At 41.5% G+C, this 22790-nt stretch overlaps 1 protein-coding gene and 1 long non-coding RNA gene across 6 annotated transcripts in view; one reads left to right on the top strand and one right to left on the bottom strand.

Moving 5' to 3' along the window:
• nfrkb (nuclear factor related to kappaB binding protein) overlaps positions 1-22790 on the bottom strand; it is a 164885-nt gene that overhangs the window by 127961 nt on the left and 14134 nt on the right. For all 5 annotated transcript variants that reach the window (XM_069894378.1, XM_069894375.1, XM_069894379.1 and 2 more), the window contains exons 2-7: positions 17183-17332; positions 11590-11791; positions 10229-10356; positions 9400-9577; positions 1486-1587; positions 517-590 (exon numbers count right to left, since the gene is read on the bottom strand). In XM_069894378.1, the coding sequence (XP_069750479.1) occupies positions 517-590; positions 1486-1587; positions 9400-9577; positions 10229-10356; positions 11590-11791; positions 17183-17317 (819 nt within the window). In that variant the 5' untranslated portion in view covers positions 17318-17332. The remainder of the gene's footprint in view (positions 1-516; positions 591-1485; positions 1588-9399; positions 9578-10228; positions 10357-11589; positions 11792-17182; positions 17333-22790) is intronic.
• On the top strand, positions 1560-17613 carry LOC138740985 (uncharacterized). Its single transcript, XR_011343245.1, has 3 exons — positions 1560-1604; positions 13854-13922; positions 17079-17613. It is a non-coding gene; the product is annotated as an uncharacterized lncRNA (long non-coding RNA).

The following is a 22790-nucleotide window of genomic DNA, read 5'->3' as shown; positions in this document are numbered from 1 at the left end:
CTTTAAAACAGAGACTAAGGGGAATTTAATCAAGATGCTTAAATTATGAGAGGCTTAGAGAAAGTATTTACTTAATAAAAAAAGGTCACAAATTGTGGAAGGTTAAAAGGATACTGTATGTCGAGAATTCATAGGCAAAAGGAGAACAGAAAGAATTTTATAATGTACTTGGACCAGGGTTTAGCATCTTGCTTATGGACAAGGCAGATGATGGGGATCAGCATGGGGTTGTAGGAGAACTCAGTTAATCTCAACATTAAATCTGAGTCACCCAAGAAGCCTAAAATCCACAACTAACATGGACCAGAGGGAGAAGTAGAATTAGGCTGGAGTGCCTTTCTCTTTGAGCTTGGAGACCCTACCTTTAAGCAACTTTCTCAGCATGCACCATGTGTCAAAGAGGGGTCTCCGACCTCCTGGATAATAAGGATTAAAAGGAAGGGCTCTCATTCCAAAGTAACATACTGCATCACTGATTTCTGCAATGGCCAACTCAAGCCAAAGAGCTGTGCTTACCGGCTGGCGTCGTCGCTTTTCCACGTGTCTCTTTAACATCAGTTTCATATCCTCATCCCCCAATTCAAGTTTATCTGGAAGGAGAAATGAAAGTTATTTTGTGATACCTAGCCCGTCATACGAACTGTTTCAACAATATTACCCAGTGTAGTTCTTGGAGCACACTGCCTGAGAGGATGGTGAAGCTAGATACTATCAACCTTTCAGAAGCATCTAGACAAGCATCTGAATTGCTGAGGCTTAGAGGCTGGGGACCAAAGGACCATATTGTTCAGTGCCACGGTGGGTAGACTGACCTGACTCTGTGCGACATGGCTCTGTAATAACACCCTCATCACCCATTAATTACACAATACCACCATGACCTCAGCATCCCCAGTGGCCCCTGCCGACACCACCAGGGACATCAGAGTCCAACATCGCCTCATACACAGTCACACCACCTCATCCTGGATTCAGAGGAAGGTGCAGATGGACTGAGCTTGTGGGTCCTGTGGAAGGCAATGGGGAGGGGATGGGTTCTGAAATCGTGCAGATGGGATTAAGCTTGTCAGAATCGACCGTTGGGGACAACTGGTGGGCTGACAGAAGATGCCAAGGAGTTAAGCGGGCACAGGGTGTGCCCAGTGCCTAGCTACTCTTGAGCACAGGGCTGGTGCAGAAGATGGAGGAATTGGGAGCTGCTTTCTTCCTTCTTTGGAGACTGGGCAGCTACTATGTGGAGGGAGTTAGCAGCACTACACAAAGATCTGCATGGAATGTGGCAGGGCTCAGTTACTCTCTGTATAAAGTTGCTTATAACCAAAAATATCAAAATGAAACTCATTGACACAACATCTTGCACTGACACTCACCACAAATTACAACCTGGCTCTTTCAAACACTTCCATTTCAAGAGAGCAAAGTGTCCTGCTGGCGTCAATGTGGCAAGACTTGGCTGAGTGGCAGTAAAAGCCTTGCAGCACTTACCAACTGTCTTCATATCCTGTGTGGAAAGAGTTGGTACAACTCTCAGAGCAATACTGGGACTGGAGGGGTGTGTTGGAGAACTGGGAAACCAGGAGCACATCTCTACAATGCAAAGAAAGGTACAGAAAGAAATGTGACAAATTTGTGTTAAACTTTAATTTAATGTTAAAGTATATTTCTTATATAAAAATGTCTCAGTAAAGTAAATGATAGAGTTAAAATATTGTATCTGTATTCTTAGTAAGTACAGGGTCACACAGGTCACAACACATTTATAGAGAACCCTTGCTTTCTTAGCAGAGTGTTCATTCTCAGAGACGATGTGCCTCGGACAGACAGAGCTAATAGATTTTGTGGGTCTTAATTATTCAAGAACTGCTGAGGAAGCCATCTGTTTTTAGTCAAAACCACTTAAGCCTCTTGAACAGAAATGCAGTCAGAGGTTGTTATGGACATAGAGTGGTTTTAAAAAAGGAACCGAAATTTGTAGAAATAAAATTGATGGTCATGTGGTTTCCAAGAATTGTGACTCACCTCATCCATGATGTAATAGTCACATAATTAAGAGAAATATTTTACTGAATTCAGACATTTTGGAACAGTTCAGCATAGAATTTACAGAAGTCAAAATCCTGTGAAACACAGGGGTTGAATCAGGGTTGAGTTACAGTAACCAGAATTGGTACTATTTGTTGTGTGTTACTCCTAGAAGAAGGGGAACACAGAACCCATGGGTTTTGAAGTAATGAAGACCCCTTTGCTGTCTCTTTGGATAAGACAACAGAATTCTACTGGGTCTATTTTTGTGTTTAGCCACTTCATTTAACCCTTGTCTGGTTTGTGACTTCATCGTGGAAGAAGATAACCACATTTGTTTAAACCTTGTCTGGGTTTGTGAATTAATTGTGGCAGAAAATAGCCACATTTTCTGTCATTGAGAAGAAGGCAGATTCTTCGTGTGGAAAACATAATTGTGAGTAAAAGAGGCCTGAAGATATAATGTTTAAAAGCGCTTTATAAGACCACAAGCTGAACTTTTAAAGATTGACTTTCAGAGTGTGATTTTAATTATACACACATACATTTACATCTGTGCATAGTGGGGTTAAGTTTAGAGTTAAATAAGTAAGAAATGTTCTGTTATTAATAGTTTAATAAAAACTGTTGTTTTGAATTTACCATGGTCTGGTGAATTCTCCATTGTTGTTCCTTTGTTAGTACTAACAAAATCCTTTTAATCCCAAAAATAATTAAAAAGGTTGTTAGTGTGTAACAGTATACTATTTTCTAAATGGGAAGAGAATTCAGAAAGCAGAGGTCCAAAAGGTCTTGGTAATCCTCGTGCAGGATTTCCTAAGGGTTAATTTGCAGACTGAGACAGCAGTAAGGAAGGCAAAGGTAATATCAGCATTCATTTCAAGGGGACTAGAATATAAAGGCAAAGATGTAATGCTGAAGTTTTAGAAGGCATTGTTCACCACATTTAAGGCATTGTGTGGAGTTTTAGGTCGCATATAGAATCATAGAACTCTACAGCACAGAAACAGGCCTTTCAGCCCTTCCAGTATGTGCCAAACTATTTACTGACCTAGTCCAATTAACCTGCACCAGGACCATACTCCTCCCATCGATGTAGCTGTCCAATCTTCCCTTAAATGACAAAATCTAACCACATCCATCACCTCTGCTGGCAGCTCATTCCATATTCTCACCATTCCCTGCGTGAAGTTCTCCCTGATGTTCCCCTTAAACATTTAATTTTCTTTCTTGTCTCACTCAACCTCTCTGGAAAAAGCCTGTTTACACTTTTTTTCTATTTATACCCTTCATAATTTTTTTTTATACCTATCAAATCTCCACTCATTCTCCAACGCTTTAGGAATAAAGTCCTAACCTATTCATCCATCCCCAAAAACTCAGCTCTCCCGGTTCTCTGGCAACATCCTTTATTTTGGAAATTTTATTTTTCCATTTGCATCAATTACAAACATATATTTCTTCATCTTGAATAATACATCATAAAAATGATACTTAATTTAATTTTATCCCCCATATCTCCCTCTCCCCAAAAGAAGAAAGAAATCACACCTGAATAATTTTACAGCATTCGTTATTTATATTTTCTAGCATATTAATTCTACGTTGAACATATTGATTGGGAGGAGCAGGTGTAATGGACTTTTATTAACAAAATCTATATATGGTTTCCAGATCATCTAAAATTTTTCTGGTTGGTTCCTTAAGTAATTTTTTTCTAACGGTACACAATTTTGTATTTCCACTTTGCCATCTATCCAACCCTACAATATTGTCTGACTCCACATTACTGCCACACACTTCTTTGCCACCGCTATTGCTACACTCAGAAATTGGTGCAAAAAATTATATTGTACCATTTGATATCCAACATTGATTGTATTAGTTACACTCTCTTGACACATTTTTGGCCATACCTCTTCTTGAATTTGTATATTTAAATCTCTTTCCCACCTTTGTTTGGACTTATATAATTCCTTTTTCTGCACTGTGTCTTGTAATTTCATCTACTTTTAGTAATAAATTTCTCTATAAATATATCAGTTATTAAATATTGAAATTGACTCTGTTCCGGAAAGTCTAAAATTCTCACCTCACTTCTTTTTTTAAATATGATTTGCTGAAAATATGAAAAAATTGTATGATTTGGTATATTTCTTTTTCATTTGCTTAAAGGTCAGAAAAAAGTATCCTAAAAAAACAATCTTTTATCCTCTTTATCCCACAATTAGGCCAAATATCAAAACAAGGATTATTAACTGTAAAAGGAATAAGTGGGTTCTGCTTTAATATCATCTTGGCTATTTGATAGTTCTTTATTCCTCTTTGCAGATGATGCCGCTTTAGTTGCCCATTCAGAGCCAGCTCTTCAGCGCTTGACGTCCTGCTTTGCGGAAACTGCCAAAATGTTTGGCCTGGAAGTCAGCCTGAAGAAAACTGAGGTCCTCCATCAGCCAGCTCCCCACCATGACTACCAGCCCCCCCACATCTCCATCGGGCACACAAAACTCAAAACGGTCAACCAGTTTACCTATCTCGGCTGCACCATTTCATCAGTTGCAAGGATCGACAATGAGATAGACAACAGACTCGCCAAGGCAAGTAGCGCCTTTGGAAGACTACACAAAAGAGTCTGGAAAAACAACCAACTGAAAAACCTCACAAAGATAAGCGTATACAGAGCCGTTGTCATACCCACACTCCTGTTCGGCTCCGAATCATGGGTCCTCTACCGGCACCACCTACGGCTCCTAGAACGCTTCCACCAGCGTTGTCTCCGCTCCATCCTCAACATCCATTGGAGCGCTCACACCCCTAACGTCGAGGTACTCGAGATGGCAGAGGTCGACAGCATCGAGTCCACACTGCTGAAGATCCAGCTGCGCTGGATGGGTCACGTCTCCAGAATGGAGGACCATCGCCTTCCCAAGATCGTATTATATGGCGAGCTCTCCACTGGCCACCGTGACAGAGGTGCACCAAAGAAAAGGTACAAGGACTGCCTAAAGAAATCTCTTGGTGCCTGCCACATTGACCACCGCCAGTGGGCTGATAACGCCTCAAACCGTGCATCTTGGCGCCTCACAGTTTGGCGGGCAGCAGCCTCCTTTGAAGAAGACCGCAGAGCCCACCTCACTGACAAAAGGCAAAGGAGGAAAAACCCAACACCCAACCCCAACCAACCAATTTTCCCTTGCAACCGCTGCAATCGTGTCTGCCTGTCCCGCATCGGACTGGTCAGCCACAAACGAGCCTGCAGCTGACGTGGACTTTTTTACCCCCTCCATAAATCTTCGTCCGCGAAGCCAAGCCAAAGAAAGAAAAGAAAGAAAAGAAAGATTCCTCTTTCCATATGGATTCCATTCCATATCTTAAGCAAATGCTTTAGAATTGGTACTTCTACTTAGAATTGGTACTTCTAATTAGAATTGATACTTCGACTTTCCCTTTCAAAAGTTCTTCACACCATTTGTACAATATGTTCTGAATCAATTTCTCATATTTTACTCATTTTAATTTGTACCCAAATTGTCTTTTCCCCATATATAAATAAGGAATGATGTAAAATTTTTCAGGTGTGATTTCTTTTTTCTTTCTTTTGGGGGAGGGGCATAAAATTAAATTAAGTATCATTTTGCATTATTTTTATTATAATGCATTATTCAAGATGAAGAAATATATGTTTGATAACAGGAGGACAAAAATCTTAATTGCGTTGCTTTATAATGATTTTTAAAATCCTGCAATCTTAGTCCTCCATGATCAAATTTCCAAGTCCAGTTTTTCCAAAGCTATCCATGGCAGTTTATCTCACCAAATAAATTTTCTTACATTTTTTTTTTAATTCTTGAAGAAACTTCGTTGGTAATGACTGAAAAAAATATTGTATCCTTGGAAAAATATTCATTTTTACATAATTTATCCTTCCTATTAAAGTTATTGGTAAATCTTTCCATCTTTTTAAATCCTCATTTTTTTTCAATAATTTTCAATATTTTTTTCAATAAAATTGCAAATAATTCAATTTAAATAAATTATTTACATTCCTGTCAATATTAATTCCTAAATATTTAATTGCTTCCTTTTGTCTTTTAAATGTTGTCACCTGCTCGTTTTGAGTATAGTCCCCGTCATTCATAGCCATCACCTCACTTTTTCCTACATTAACTTTGTAACCTGATATTGAACCATATTCTGTCAATCGTACATTAAATTTCTTTAATATTTCTAGTTTTGAAGGATATAGTATAACATCATCTGCAAACAAACTAATTTTATGTTCTTTATCTTCTATCTTAAAATCTTTAATCTCATTATTATCACTTCTGCCAATGGTTCTTTTGCCAGTGCAAATAAAAATGGTGATACTGGGCATCCTTGCCAAGATGATCTTTCTAATAGAGAAGCTTTCGTTATTTGCCTATTCATGACCTCCTTAGCTTTTGGGTGATTATACAAAGCTGTTATCCAATTTATAAAAATATTTAGGATTCCAAAAGCATTTAGCACTTTAAATAAATAATCCCACTTTAATTTATCGAACGCTTTTTTCGCATCGAAAGCCATCACAACTGCTGGTATCTTTACTTTCTGGGCTATATTTAGTAAACATAAATTTAACTAATATTGTCCGCCGATCTTATCCATTTAATAAAGCCAGATTGATCCATATTTATTAATTTGGGTAAACATTTAGCTGACTTGTTAACTAATAGTTTGGATAGAATTTTATAATCTGTATTTAATAATGATATTGGTCAATAAGAAGATGGTAACAGAGGATCTTTTCCTTTTTTGGAATAACATTAAAGCTGTTTTAAACAATTCTGATAAATCATTAGAATCTTCCATTTGATCCAATAATCCCATAAAAACAGGAATTAACAACTCTTTAAATTCTTTATAAAACTCCGGTGAGAAACCGTCCTCTCCCGGAGCCTTATTATTTGATAAAGATATTAAAGTTTCATATACTTCAGCATCTGTAAAAGAATTCAATAATTCTTTTTTTTCCTCCATATTTAACTCAGATATAACTTGTGACAGATATTCATATTTTTATTCCATCCTTCAAAGATTCAGATTGATATAATTTTTAATAAAAATTCCTAAAGTCATCATCAATTTCCTGCGTTTTATAGGTTGCTTGACCAGATTCCTTTCTTGTTGCAATTATTGTTCTTGGCAGTTGTTCCATTTTAATTGCCACTCTGGCAACATCCTTGTAAACCTCCTTAGAAACTATCTTTGGAAGGATATGCTGCCATTGGAGAAGGTCCAGAGTAAGTTTATGAGAATGATCCTGGGGATGAGAAAATTAGTGTATGAGGAGTGTTTGATGGTTCTGGACTTGTAATCATTCGTGTTTAGAAGGATGCGGGGGGGTGGGGGGGATATCTTATCAAAGCATACCATATGCTGAAAGGGCTGGATAGAGTGGATATGGAGAAGATGTTTCAAGCAGTGGGAGAGTCCAGAGGGCCCAGCCTCAGAATAGAAGGATATCCCTTGAGAAAAGAGATGAGAAATGGATGGAAACGGTTGACACAGACAGCTGTTGAGCACGTAATTTGGTATATTTCAAGCAGAGGTTGATTGGTTCTTGATTAGAATGGGTACTAAAGGTTATGGGGAGAAGGCAGGAGAATGGGGCTGAACAGGAAAAATACATCAGCCATGATTTGAATGATGGAACAGACTTGATGGGCAGGATGGCCTAAATGCTCCTATATCTTATAGTTGAAGTATTCAATCTCATCTTAGGAAATGAAACTGAACAGGTGACAGAAGTATTGATGAGGGAACAGTTCTGTAATTCAAGGGACTCTTGGAAAGGAATAGAGCAAGCCCTCATGTCCAGGTCCAACATTGGTGGAAGGAGTATTTCAATAGCCTAAGAGATGACCAGGTGGGAATAGATGCTTGTGGGTAAAACAACAGCTGTAAAGTGGGAGTCTTTTAAAGTGAGTTATCTGTTCAAGGCCAGCATGTTCCGGAAAGAGTAAAAGGCAAAAAAAAATAATGGTATGATTGGGAAATATTGAAGTTTTGATCATGAAAGAAAAGGAAACGTTGTTTCATTTACATTGATGACTTAGATGTGAATGTAAGTGGTCAGACAAGTAAGTCGGCCGATGACACAATGGTTGGTGTTGTGGACAGCGAAGAAGGGTGTCTGAAGCTATAGCAGGACACAGATTGGAGAGAAAGCTGGGTTAGGTGTTGCCAGATGGAATTTAATCATGCTGTATATGAGGTGATGCAGTTCCGGAAGTAACGCAAGCATTAGGGTACTAAGGAATGTTAACGAACAGAGAGTGATGGCTGAGATGTAGGGAAAAATTAGCTTGTAGTGGAGTAGGTTTACATAGGTTGGAACATCATGGGCTGAAGGGCCTACACTGTAACTCTTCCGTAACCTTGCGATTCAAATCCATAGTTCCCTGAAATGGCAACAAAAGGTGGAAAATGTGGAGTAGGCTGCGTGTGACATGAATCCCCAACCAAGTCAGGGCACGGACTGGAAAAGATGGGATGTTGAACCAAACACTGGCTTGGCTGCATGAGTACTGTGTGCATTTTTGGTTTCAATGTTAAGGGAGGGACTGAAGAGAGTGCAGAGGAGATTCACACGGTTATTATGCAGCTTGGAGGACTTTCATTATGTGGAGAGTTTAGATAGGCTGGGCTAGATTTTGCTGGAGCTAAGAAGGATGAGGGAGGACCTAATAGAAATATGCAAAATTATGAGAGACAAAGATTAGAAACTCTTTGAATCTTTAGCCCATGGTGGAGTATCACAGGGAATAAGTCTAATGTTGAGGAAGGTATTTTAAAATGGATTTGAGTGATAAGTATTTTATTTATATGTAGAGTGGTTAATATCTGGAATTTTCAACAGGGGAGGCGGTGGAATAAGAATCAGTTACTAAATTTAAGAGACATTTACAAGCACTTAAATAGACAGGCCCATTGGATACAGACCTTGTGTGGACAAATGGGATGAGTGCAGATGGACAAACAGGTCAGCATGGATGAAGAGGACCAATGAGTTCTTTACTGTGCTGTACGACTCTAGAATCTGTAGGATGCCCACATTAGTCACAGCTGAGCCCAAACTGGAGACCAACATGTAGTTGTGGAAACTGTCACAGACCAACACTGTGAACACTGGGGAATCCTATGATCCTCATGCGATGTTCTGCCTGTCCAGACCATGGCTGGGGATCTGCCCTGTCTCGGCCCTGGGATTCTGTGCCTCGGCAATGGGGGCTTTGATTCGGCATCGGGGGCCACCCTGATGACACCTGGGGGTCGGGGATGCGCCCTGACTTGACATCGGGTGTTCTGTGCTAAATCAGCACCAGGAATTCTTACCTTCCTCATCTGATGAAATGGTATTATCGTCACACTCTTCCTTGACCTCTCGCAGGATCTTCTCATAACGACCACGCGCTCGCCTCTCCTCTTCTCTCTCTCCGTGGCAGGAGCTTCCATGATATTTCTGTTTTAGTGCCAAGTGAGGGCCACTCTTTCTCGCCAATTCCAGCAACTTCTGAAACATCAATGAGCAACTTAGGCTCAAATAAAGCTCTCAATACCCAATCTGAGACACTGATACCCTTCTCATGCTAAGCAGGCTCCAGTTTTCAGAGTATTACCCGAAACTGCTGGTCTTAGCACTCAACAAGTCTCGCAGCATCTATAGGGAGCAAATAGAGATGGTGTGCGACCTGCTGAGTTTCTCCAGCACTTTTGTGTATCGCATTACAATCATAGCATCTGCAGACTCTCCAGTTTTCATGGCTGCTTCACGAGCAGTGTTTGATGTAGCAGTGTACCAGCCTCTGCACACAGGTTCACACAGTGTCTCCCCAGTGTCATGATCCACCAATGCTTCCAATCCTCTAATCTCTTCCATCTAAACTCACACAGGTAATATTTCTCATGGCTAAAACAGCTGAACATAGAAACTTAAACTTCAGCACTCTCTTTATCAAACGCAGTCTGTGAGTAAGGGAATAAACTGTACACACATCAGTTGAATGCTGGTCTGATCAGTTCAGGAGCCAACTTCTCAGTCGATACTCTGATATTCAACCATTGGTCAGACAAGCGGGTAAATCACCCACACAATGAATTCAAGCCTCAGGAGCCTGCTTTAAAAATCTAATCTTTGCCACTCAAACTGTGTGGTCGTTCCTACCTTTCTGGAGACGAGGATCTGTTTGAGCAGATTGTGAAAATATTGTTGCTGGGAACACAGATAACGTTTATACTGAGATTTTGCGCACAGCTGTCTGTATTTAACCACCTCTGGGTTAAAGTGACCATCTGCGGATGAAAGATAATCATCAGTAATTTGAATACTATAACAAGAAAAGTTTTGTCCATTTCTTAAAGGGCAGAAGGGATTCTTTCAACTCTGCCTTCAACACTAAATTCTAATCAAAACCTTCCCATTCAGACTCGGCAGTGTCACTGGAAGACAATTCCCATGAGATCTCGTAAATTACCCTTGCGTATAATATATTTCCTATTCACTCCAGATTTTATAAAACATTTTGGAAGGCCAAGAATTCCAAAGTTCTAAATTCTCCCTTTTAATTTTGGTTATCCTTAAATGAAGAGGTGAAGGGGTGGGTCAATATGCTACAAAGGTGGGAGGTGTTGTAGACAGAGTAGAGGCTTGTCATAGGTTACAAAAAGATATAGACAGGATACCGAGTTGGGCAGAAAAATGGCAGATGGAGTTCAATCTGGTTAAGTGTGAGGTGATGCACTTTGGAAGGTCAAATTTGGAAGGAGTAGTTAATGGCAGGATTCTTAACAGTGTAGAGTAACCGCGAGAAGTAGGGGTCCAGGTCCAGAGATCCCACAAGGTTGCCAAGCACGTGGTTAAGAAGGCCTAAGGTGCGTTCGGTTTCATTAGTCAGGGGATTGAGTTCAAGAGCTAAGAGGGAATTTTGCATCTCTATAAAACTCTTGTTAGCTAACACCTGGAGTATTGCATTCAGTTATGGTCACCTCATTTCACAAAAGATGTACTGAGTAGATGCTTTGGAAAGGGTGCAGAGGAGACCGGCCAAGATGTTGCCAGGGTTGTAGAACATGTCTGATAAAGCAAGGACGATAGAGTGAGGGCTTTTCACTTTGGAGTGACGAAGGATGAGAGGTGGCATATATAAGATAATGAGGGACTCAGATAGGGTGGACAGCCTTTTATTCTGGGGCAAAAGTAGCAAACACTAGAGGTCACCTCACAGGGTGAAGGGAGGAAAATTTGGAGAGACATTAGGGGTAGTTCTTTTTTTTTAAAACACAGAGAGTATTGGGTGCCTGTAATGTATTGCCAGGGATGGTGGTGTAGGCTGGTACAATAGGGACATTCAAAAGACTGGATGTCTTATATGGATGTAAGAAAACTAGAGGGTTATGATAAGTGAGGTAGGGAAGAATTGTATTGTACATAGGTCAGCACAACGTCATGTGCTGTTCTATGCAAAATACACCTTCCATGTTGCACAGCTGTATGCCCATTAAATGCCACCGCTATCACCTCTTTACCTCGGAATAGCTTCTGTGCAATGTGCAGAGGGTTTCCAAACCGGAAGTCATCTCCATTGAAGAGCCCAGTGATAATACTGTCCTGCTGCTCCAGGTTGTCCTCAGAGAACTGTGGAAGAAACTTCCTCAGATGATCTCTCTGTGCCTGAGAAAGGACCTCATCCCAGGTTCTGCGACTTACCACCTCAAAGAAGATATCGGGCTAAGGGAAACAGAAACAAAATATCAAATTTCTTGCTTGTCCTGTCAAAAATGTTAGCAGACTCCCCTGGAAAATAGCTTGTTAAATGTTTTTGGGGAATTTCTGTATAAGAAGATTCATTTAGAAATCTAAATTGTGTCCCAATCTCAAGAGTAATTTGAACAGGTGCACGGCCATGCTGATGAGCTGAGCAGAAGTGTTTTGAAAAAGCTATCCACAAAACATATTAAAAAGATGTTTCAAAAGCTGAATTTTATCATCAAAAATGGATAAAGCAAGTGTGAAACAACCAAGAACAAAAATTGAAGAAGTAATAGCTCAGCCAGGAACATCGAATGGAAGCCTGATGAGGAGTGACTCAGCAAGGGCCTTGGGACCGGCTGAAGCCAGCAGAGCTGGGAATTCGGCCCAAGATAGGGTCTCCATTCTGAACATATTGGAAACTTTATGCAGTCGTTTTACGAGTATGGAAACAGTGATGAGAGATAGATCAGAGAAGGTCATGGAAATTAATGAGGTTGTGGAAGACTTCAGTAAACAAATGTCTCATTCAGAGGATGAGCTGGACAAAAGACAGGCTGAAGGCACTGGGACACAGAAAAGAAAGGACAAGATCAACTGGTATTATATAGCAGACATATCAACATAAGAATCATTGGACTGAGAGAAGGAATAGAGGGAAAAGACACGATGAGTTCCTTTGAAACATGGATGCCACAAATACTGGGAGAAAATAAGTTAATGCAAAGTTGCAAATTGAAAGGGCCCACCAGACCCTCAGACCCAGAAGAACCAGCGAACAGTGACCACGACCAGTCCTGGTAAGACTTCAGAAATCTTGGGAGCAGCATATGAATATTCAAAAAATAATAATGGCCCATTGGTGGTGGACAATGAAAAAGTAATGTTTTTCCAGGACTTCAGCATTGCTTTGGTCAAACAAAGAAAGGAATTTGACAAGGTAAAGAGGCAACTGCGATCTAAAAACTTTAAATTCTCAATGATTTACCCAGCAACACTGAGGGTGGATGTCTTAGAAGGCAATCGACGAATTTTCAAGAATAAAGTGGAAGAATTTTAAAGAAAGTTCTGAAAAGATTAAAGTCGCTGGCTGAAAGGGCTGAAAAGACCATTTTAAAACAGGACTAAATGAAAGACATGTGGCAGCATGCCATTAGGCAGGCGAACCGGCCCCTCTTGTAATCCACGTGGTGGGGCAGCCGGCCAAAATGGCGCCGTCAGGGGTTTCCCCTTCTTCTCAGCACCGGGCTCAGAAGCCCACACTGGGAGAACACATGACGCCTGAGTGACATCGGCGCGCCACCCACCCCCCACCCCCAGCGTGGTTCTCAGCCAGGTCCGGGCTGGGAGTACAAGTCCAGCCCGGCAGCCAGCAATAAACCAGTTTTCTGCTCACTGAGCTCAACCCGTCTGGTTGTGTGTTCTTTCAGTAACTAAGTCCAGCCTGGCAGCCAGCAATAAACCAATTTTCTGCTCACTGAGCTCAACCCATCTGGTTGTGTGTTCTTTCAAAAGCAGCGTATCTGCCGTTACAGACGTACTTTTTTATTTATACTGATAATACTGAGCCATCTTGTTTTCACTGTTAAAGTTAAAAATAAAACATTGCGGTTTATATGGAGAGCTCTGAAAAAACAGAAAGGTGGAAAGGAAAGCAGCAAGGGGGGAAACTCCGACTTTGGGTGGGGGGGGAAGGAGATGGCGCTGGGAGAGGAGTGGTTTTAAAAGTTGCCACCAAAGGGAGGGTTTCTTCTTCGGAAGAACCCGTGGGCTTTTCTTGCTGGCTTCCGGGTACTATTGTCAACGTCACCAGAGTTTCTTAAAGGAGAAATGTACATGTTGGAAATGTCTTTCAACATGGAAATGTTATAACAGAATTTAGAAAATTGGGAAGATATTGTTATAGATCTGTTTGAAAAATGGTATGGATAAAATACTAAAGTTTATTAATCTTAACATTAATGTGATACATGGAGAAGTGAAGTGGAACAGGGTCTTGGCATCCTTAAAGAAATTAAAAGTGGATATAATCTTTTTGCAGGAAGCACACCTGACCAATGTGTAGTGTCCACTGCAGCAGCGCAACCAAACAAAGAGACATCCACACAAGGTGAGTGTAAAACAAAGACTGACTTTACTGGTATGAATTTCCCATGTCTCCGTGCTGGCCCTGCCCACTTCTGGAGACGTACCCTCCAACTTCCGGAAGTGACGTCCATGTTGCAGTGTCACTCTCCGGCCAGCTTGCCGCTATGCAGAAGTTGAGGGCTTCTTAGCCCACACGTGGCGCTAGGCGCAGGCTCCTTCTCGGCAGTGAAGGAGAGCCCACGCCATCTTGGATTGGCCGCGTGTTGCAGTGATTCAGCCCATTTACACAACGGTCACTCAGCCCACTACACCACCCCCCCCCCAGAATCGCTGCTGCTCTCTGAGCAGTCTACCTCTGCGCTTAACCTGGGGGTCTGGGGCTGGTAGGTCGCAGTCCAGGTGCACGACTTTGAGGTGACAGCGGGCCGGGACAGCACGTCAGCTACTATGTTGGCCTTGCCGGCAACATGGCGGATGTCTGTGGTGAATTACGATACATAGGAGAGGTGCCGTTGTTGTCTTGCCAGCCACGGGTCCAAGACCTTGCTCAGTGCGTAGGTCAATGGTTTGTTGTCTTTGTAGGCGGTGAGCACTCTCTCCTTCAGCATGTAGCGGAAGTGCTGTATCGCCAGGTACAAGGCCAGCAGTTCGCAGTCAAACATGCTGTACTTGAGCTCTGATGTTCAGAGATGATTACTGAAGAAGGTGAGGGGTTGCCAGTGCTTGTCAACCCATTGCTTTAGCACTGTGCCCACCATGTCTGAAGTGTCCATTGTGAGGGGGAAGTGGGATCCTGGTGTGCCAGTGCCGTAGTCTTCGTCAGTGCTGACTTGGTGGCGTGGAAAGCCTCTGTGGCCTCCAGCCTCCATTGCGGCATCTTTTCACCAAGTTTGACAAGGTCAAGCAGGGGCTGCATGAGAGTGGCCACTCCCGGGAGGAAGCGATGGTAGAAGTTGACCATCCCCAGGAACTCCTGTAGTCCTTCAGTCGTGTTCGGCTTGGGGGAGTTCTGAATGGCCTCCACCTTGTCAGGTAGTGGCGTGGCAGCCTCTGGGATAATGCGATGCCCCAGGAAGTCTATTGTTTGCAGGCCGAACCGACTCTTGGCCAGGTTCACTGTTAGTCTGAACTGCTGCAGTCTGTCAAACAGGCGTGTGAGGTCCGTCCTGTGGGTGCTGGCAACGGGGCTGGCAATGAGGATGTCGTCTAGGTAAATGAAGATGAATTTAAGGTCCCTGCCAACGATGTCCATTAGCTGCTGGAATGTCTGTGCCGTGTTTTTTAGTTGAAAAGGCATTCTTAGGAATTTGAAGAGGCCCAACCATTTACCATGTATGTCCTTTCTTGTTTGTCAATCCAAATTTCAACACCTCACACTTGTCTACATTAAATTCCATCTGACATTTTTCAGTTCATTTTTCCAGTTGGTCGAGATCCCTCTTCAAACTTTCTGTCCACAGCGCCTCCAATCTTAGTGTCATCTGTAACCTTTCTGATCCAATTTACCACATTATCATCCAGATCATTGATATAGATGACAAACAACAATGGTCCCAGCACTGATCCTTGAGGCACACCACTAGTCCTCCAGTCTGAGAAGCAATCATCCACCACCACTCTCTGGCTTCTCCCATCCAGCTATTGTCGAATTCAGTATTCATTTCTGTTTTTTTAAACCAGCATTTTGCATAATCCACAAACACATTTAGACCTGGAAAATCACACAGTATATGAAACACTGGTTAAAAGTGGAGAATGATATAATTCAACATTATTTTCTCAAGGGAAAAGACAGTGAAATTTTTGGTGGATTTTGTGGGAGTTTTATGAATGAAACAGGAGGCCACTCAACCTACCAGGTTTACTTTTTTTTTTTACATACAGCATTGTAACAGGCCCTTCTGACCTACGAGTCCATGCCGCTGAATTACACCCAATTGACCCTGATATGGTTTTTGGACGGTTGGAAGAAACCCATGCAGACATGGGGAGAACAGATAAATTCCTTACAGACAGCGCGGATTCATACCCCGGTCCTGGTCGCTGCAACAGCATTGCACTAACCATTTCTGCCAGCACTCAGTGCAATCACACAAATCCCATTCAAGTGTCTGCTTTCCCTTTAACCTATTCTCTCATACACACAGTAACAGCCCCTGCCTTTTCCATCAGCCACCTTTAGCCATTTCATTGCCCAACAACCTACACATGGGAGGAAAGCTCTGGAGCACAGGGAGTCAGGATCATAACAAGTCGGTGTAAAGGTGACACGGCTGCATGACTTACAGAGTTACCATGCCACCCAAAGTGCTATGATCAGGATAGAATTAACTAAACTGCATCAGGCTGAACCTTCACACTAAAGCAATGAAAGCCACAAGTCATGCTCCAGATTTTGCAGATTTAAGCTTCAGCCAGCAACTCACTTCCTACTTTCAAATCATCTTGAAATGTGACATGAGAAAATCAAATTATTTGTTTAGTTATCACCCAACAGCTGAGTTCAACTGAACTGAGAATGTTTCCCAACTGTCAGCTGACACTGGTTTGGGAATCTGGTCATAGATGAGGCACTGAAATATTCCAAATCTGAACAGTAAATTGGGGACAAGGATCTCCTGGAAATAGAAATAAAGATTCCTACTTTAATGGGAGTAGGTTTCATCAACCCAAAATATCGCTGAAGTAGAAACCGATTATTGACCCGTGCAATCAAGCTTTGTTCAAATTAAATACAATAAGGCCCTGCGTTACACCATGCCTTTTGGAATCCCAGAGCAACCTAACAAACAAAGGTTTTACTATGTGACTGTAACAAAACAGGAAATGTGTCTGCCAACTTATGTGCAAACAAAGCCACATAGAGACAGTCACGTAATGACCAGAGACTGTGTACAAGCTGCTGAAGGCATCACAAATTCACCAGGTGAGAACTCATGGTCTCAGCTCAACTGTTCTTTTGTAACACGTAGCAAGTTCCCAGACCAAACTCATTGCCACCAGTCACAGAGATTTCTCGCAAAACTGTGCTGAAATGCTCCCCTTTTAAATCCTCCGTCCTGAGCTATAAGAACAAACTGCTGGAGGAACTCAGTGGGTCGAGCAGCTGGGCTGGAACCCTTCAGAAAGACTGCTGACTTGTATCATATGTTTCTCTGTATCTCTTCTCTTCTTGTAGCTCTGACCTGTGAACCCTGCAGAATACGACAGTGATTCCCACAAACATTTTCAGAAGACCCAAAGATGCTTCAGTGCCCAGTGCTGAGGTTGGAGAGTACTCACATCCTCCAACAGATCCTCTGGAAGACTGACCCTGATTCCTCTAAGCAAACATTCCTCCATGATACCAGCTCCGTTGATCTCCCTGGCAGACCCCAAATCCAAGGGTTCTGTGAGCATATCATCCAGACAATCCATCCTCAATTATACAACCTGAGAAAACAGAAGCAACAAGTTAAACAGGAAATCTACAGATGCTTGGGGTCCAGAGCAATACACAAATGCCCTGGAGAAACTCAGCAGGTCACGTCGCATCCATAGAAAGGGTAACCAACATTTCAAACCTGGGCCTTCTGTCAGGCATGCAAAGAAACAAGTGTCATTAAATTAAGGAGCAAGAAAAAGAATTGTCAGTGTTTGCTTTGAAATATGTCTTCCTGAATGCCTGAAAAAATGATTCCCCAGTGAGCAAAGGACCCTTTGGGTTTGCTGCCTTATCCTGTTCTGTAACATAAAGCATTGAAAAAGACTTTAAGCCCACAATGTGCTGTTGAGATTACAGAGTTGCACATTTTCCCCAGCTCTTTAACCATAGCGTAATTTGTTTATACCAAATTCCTTTATGAAAGCCACAAATGAAGGATCTTCCCTGGATCCATCACACTAATGTCATCATGAAGAAAGCAGGTCAGCGCCTACTTCCTCAGATGTTTGCAAAGGTTCGGTATGTCTTCGGAAACCTTGGCAAACTTCTCCTGTTATGTAGTGGAAAGTGTGCTGACTGCTGCTTGATGGGAGCATCAATACCTCTGAACAGAAATCCTTGTAAATGGTAGTGGACACAGTCGAGGGCATCACAGACAAAACAGTCCATGCTGTTGCAAACATTTACAGGGAACACTGCTATCTGAGAGCAGCAACAATTATCAAGAATCCACACCTCCCAGTTCATGCTCTGTTCTCACGGCTGCCATCAGAAAAGAAGTATCAGTGCCACAAGATTCCCACCACCAGGTTCAGGAACAGCTGCTACCCGTCCATCATCAGACTCCTCAACAACAAACTCAATCAGAGACTCATTTAAGGACTTGTACTTTTGCTCTTTATTTATTACTGATTTTTTCTTTTTCCGTATTTGCGCAGTTTGTTGACATTTCTTTCGAGTTACTGGTAATTAGAAATTTTGCCCGGCCTGCAGGTAAAGAATCTCAGGGTTGAATATTCTCTGGCAATAAATTTAATCTAAACTACTTTATCAGGAAAGGCATTCCAGTTCATAACCACCTCATGTCCCATTTTCCCTTTAGCTAACCACGTTAACTCTCTGACTACGTGGTTCTCAATCTTTCTTTTTCCACTCACAGACCACTTTAAGTATTCCCTATGCCATGGATGCTCTGTGATTAGTAAGAGATTGCTTAAGGTGGTCTGTGGGTGGAAAGAAAAAGTTTGAAAACCACTGTTTTAACCCTACCTAATGGACTCGTTATGTGCACGGTTTCAGAACTCCAAAGGAAATGAGCCAATGACAATTTTTCTCAAGCAAAATATTTCAGTTACAATTAGCTCTAGAGCAGGGATTCTCAACCTTCCCTTCCCACTCACTGACCACCTTAGGTAATCCCTTACTAATCACAGAGCACTGATGGCACAGGGATTACTTAAAGTAATATGTGAGTGGAAAGAAAAAGGTTGAGAACCACTGGATTACAGATTTCTGACTTAGAATAACAGGAACAATGTCCTTGATTTATTTATCATGACTTCCAACACATATCAAATCCTCTCCTGGCTGTTCCCACTCGAAGGAGAAGGCTTTTTCCGCCGAGGTTAGGTGAGACAGGAGGTACGAGCAGCATGGAGAACATAGCAGTTAGCGCAATGACATTACAGCACCAGTGACCTGGGTCAAATCCCACACTCAGTAAGAAGTTTGTACATTTTGCCCGTGTCTGCATGGGTTTTCCCCAGGTGCTCCAGTTTCCTCCCACTGTTCGAAACGTATGGGGGTTGTAGGTTAACTCGGGTATTTGGGTAACATGGGCTCGTAGGCCAGTAGAGCCTGTTACCACGCTGTATGACTAAGTTTTTTTCAAAAAGTAGAACTGAAGAACATAGGTTAAGGGTGAAAGGTGAGATGTTAAAAGGTAACATTAGAGGGAACTTCTTCACACAGAGGGTGTTGGGCATGTAGAACAAGCTGCCAGCTGAAATGGTGAATGTGGGCTCAATTTTGACATTTAAGAAAAATTTGGATCGGTACATGGATGGGAGGGGTATGGAAGGCTATGGACTGGGTGCAGGTCAGTGGGACTAAACAGAATTATAGTTCAGCCTGGACTAGATGGTGCAAAGGGCCTATTTCTGTGTTGTCATGTTCTATGGTTCAATCCAGGATCTTTGGAACTCTACCGAGATCCTCCAGCGGATTGCATGTTGTTCCAGACTCCAGCAGCTGCAGTCTCTTGTGTGATGCTAGCATCTTCATTCCAACCAGATAACTGAAGCCTTACACCCCCAGAACCATCCTGGAATTCTTTCCACCCATCACATTCTTCTGAAGGTTTGATACCTAGAACTGAACTCACAAACCTAGTGACAGTTGAACCCATGTTTCTTTCTTTTTAAAATATTTTATTGCTTTTCAGAAATACTAAATTTGTACCATAAAATTATGGGATGTGCTCAGAAAAAAAAGATAAAGAAAAGCATTGCGAGGATAATCATACATATGAATTCCCAAAGCACAACAAGAATCATAAAGAATGGACATAATAAATGTAAATTTTCCAAACCCCTGACCCTAAACAAGGTTGTAAGTTAGTGTTGATGAAACCAAGTAGCTCACTCTGAAGTGGGACAACACAGGGCCAAAATACTGTAATAACAGTGAACAGAGATTATGGCAATAGTCCATGAACGGGCCCCATTACATTTGGAATCTAATGTTTGAATCATTAATGGTGTATCTAATTTTTTCCAAAGTTAAGCAGGACATTATGTCCTTTAGTCATTGTTCATGAATAGGTGGGGTATAGGTGGTGAATAGGTCAGGAGGCAGAAGTCTATGTAGGTGAGCATTTTGGGTCTGGTGGCCATAATGTCATGAGTTTCAAATTACTTATGGATAAGGATAGGTCTGGTCCTCGAGATGAGATTCTAAATTGAAGAAAGGCCAATTTTGTGGAAATGAGAAAGGATCTTGGAAGAGTTGATTGGAATAAGCTGGCATGTCTGACCAGCACCGAAGTAAAAGATAAAATACAGCATTTAATTGGAGTTAGTAAAACATCATCTTCTCCAAGAGTTCCACACAGAGCAACTCAGGGATTTGGTTCTAATTTTAAATTGAGAATCACCAATATTTGAAAAACTTCTCACCAATATTTTTCCAAATTGGGGCACGATTAAAGAAGCATGACCTATTTTTGCATTTATCACAATGAGGATTTATATCTGAGTAAAAACGAGATAATTTGAGTTTAGACACGTGGGACCAATGAACCACTTGGAACTGCAATAGACAGTGGCAAGCACAGAGAGATTTAGTGTTAATCTGCTTGAAAATAGAGTCTCAAACCTCATTGAACAGCGAAAGGTTCAAATCCTGCTGCCAGGCATTCTTAATTTGGACTAAAGGAGTGGGTCTTAGACCAGTCAACTTGTCATAAATAACAGATATTAACCCTTTACCGGAAGGTTGTAATCCAAAAAATGTATTAGAATATTCATTCCAAAAGTTATGGGGGTCATTTATGACTCACTATCTTACTTTATAATTTTACTCCAATGTAATTAAATTGTTTGACTTGTACCTTTTCCACATTCCTTATATTGATCTTTTTAAATCTTCCTTCTTTTAAAACCAGTCATATATAGTACCTTGAAATGCCGTTAGGTAAGGGGTTTGAGTTTTTCTCCTCGACTATTTTCCTCTTTTTGTATTATTAGAGCTTTTTTCTAAAAAAGGTATATACTATTTAGAATATGAATTATGGATATGATTTACAATTTATTTATGTAAGTGTGAGATGGAATGTCTTATTTAGTTCGTATAACTGTCCAAACTATCTTATTGAATTGTACCCTTTTGGTTTGTGTAAGTTTTTTATTAAAATATTTTTTTAATAAATATTCATCTCAGGAGCTCTAAGAAAATCAGGGATCTGAGATTAAATAAAATGCCTGATTTGTAAATATCTGGAAAAAAAAAGTTAAACTTAGAGTTTGTCAAATATATTCAGGAAAGTTTTCTAAATCAATATATAGAGGTACCAATGAGAGAGGATGCAATCCTTGATCTCCTGTTAGGGAACCAGGCAGGTCAGGAGGCAGAAGTCTATGTAGGTGAGCATTTTGGGTCCGGTGGCCATAATGTCATGAGTTTCAAATTACTTATGGATAAGGATAGGTCTGGTCCTCGAGATGAGATTCTAAATTGAAGAAAGGCCAATTTTGTGGAAATGAGAAAGGATCTTGGAAGAGTTGATTGGAATAAGCTGTTTTCTGGCAAGGATGTGTCTGGCAAGTGGAAGGCCTTCAAAGTTGAGATTTTGAGGATGCAGTTTTCATGCTCCTATTAGGATTAAAGGCAAAACTAACAGGCAAAGGGAGCCTTGTTTTTCAAGGGATATTGGTGATATGATTAAGAAGGAAGAGAGAGGTGTATAACTGTTTAGGCAACAAGGAGAAAATTAGGTACTTGCAGAGTATGGAAAAAGTAAGAGAATATTAAAGAAGGAAATCAAGGCAGCAAAAAGAAGATACGAGGGTGCTTGGCAGATAATGTGAAGGTAAATCTGAAGGGTTTCTACAAGTATGTTAAGAGTAAGAGGATAACAAGGGTCGAAATTGATCCCCTACAGGATCAGAGTGGTCAACTACGTATGGAGCCTCAAGAAATGGGGGAAATCTTGGTTTTATTTGGCATCAGTATTTACTCAGGAAACTGGCACAGTGCCATACGGATAAGGGAAACAAACAGAAGGGTCATGAAACCTATGGAGATTATGGAGGAGGAGGCGATTGCTCTCTTACAAGGAATAAAGGTAGATAAATCCTCTGGGCCAAATATGATGTTCCGTCATACCTTGAGGGAGACTAATGTAGAAATTGCAGAGGCCCTGATGGATATATTCAAAATGTCCTTAGCCATGGGAGAGGCGCCAGAAGATTGGAGGGTAGCTCATGTTGTTCCATTGTTTAAGAAAGACTCCAAAAGTAAACCAGGTAATTATAGGCCAATGACCGACTCCTCATGTGTGTGTGTCATTCTTTCCACACTTCATGGTAGCACACACACTACATTGGTGACCCTGGAAGATCCCATTGGCAGTTGGATCCAAAGACGATAGAACAAGCAGCTCTTCACATGGTTTCATTAAAGCTGCCAACGTTCTCGGCATCGCAGCCACACGTGTGGTTCAAACAGGCCGAGGCCCAGTTCCACCTTCAACAAATCACCATGGATGACATGTTACTACTACGTAGTGAACTCACTTGACCAGGACACGGCAGCAAGGGTCATCGACTTCCTGCGTCAGCCTCCAGAGCAAGGAAAATACTGTTCCCACTAGAAGCTAATGATTAGCCTGCACTTTTGGGCTCTCACGGCACAAGCATGCCGCCCGATTGTAGTGTGCAGACGGTTTGGGGGACAGGGTCCCATCCG

The sequence above is a fragment of the Narcine bancroftii genome, chromosome 8 (genome assembly GCF_036971445.1).
Source record: "Narcine bancroftii isolate sNarBan1 chromosome 8, sNarBan1.hap1, whole genome shotgun sequence".
NCBI lineage: Eukaryota > Metazoa > Chordata > Chondrichthyes > Torpediniformes > Narcinidae > Narcine > Narcine bancroftii.
This window is presented reverse-complemented; position numbering and strand designations above follow the sequence as displayed.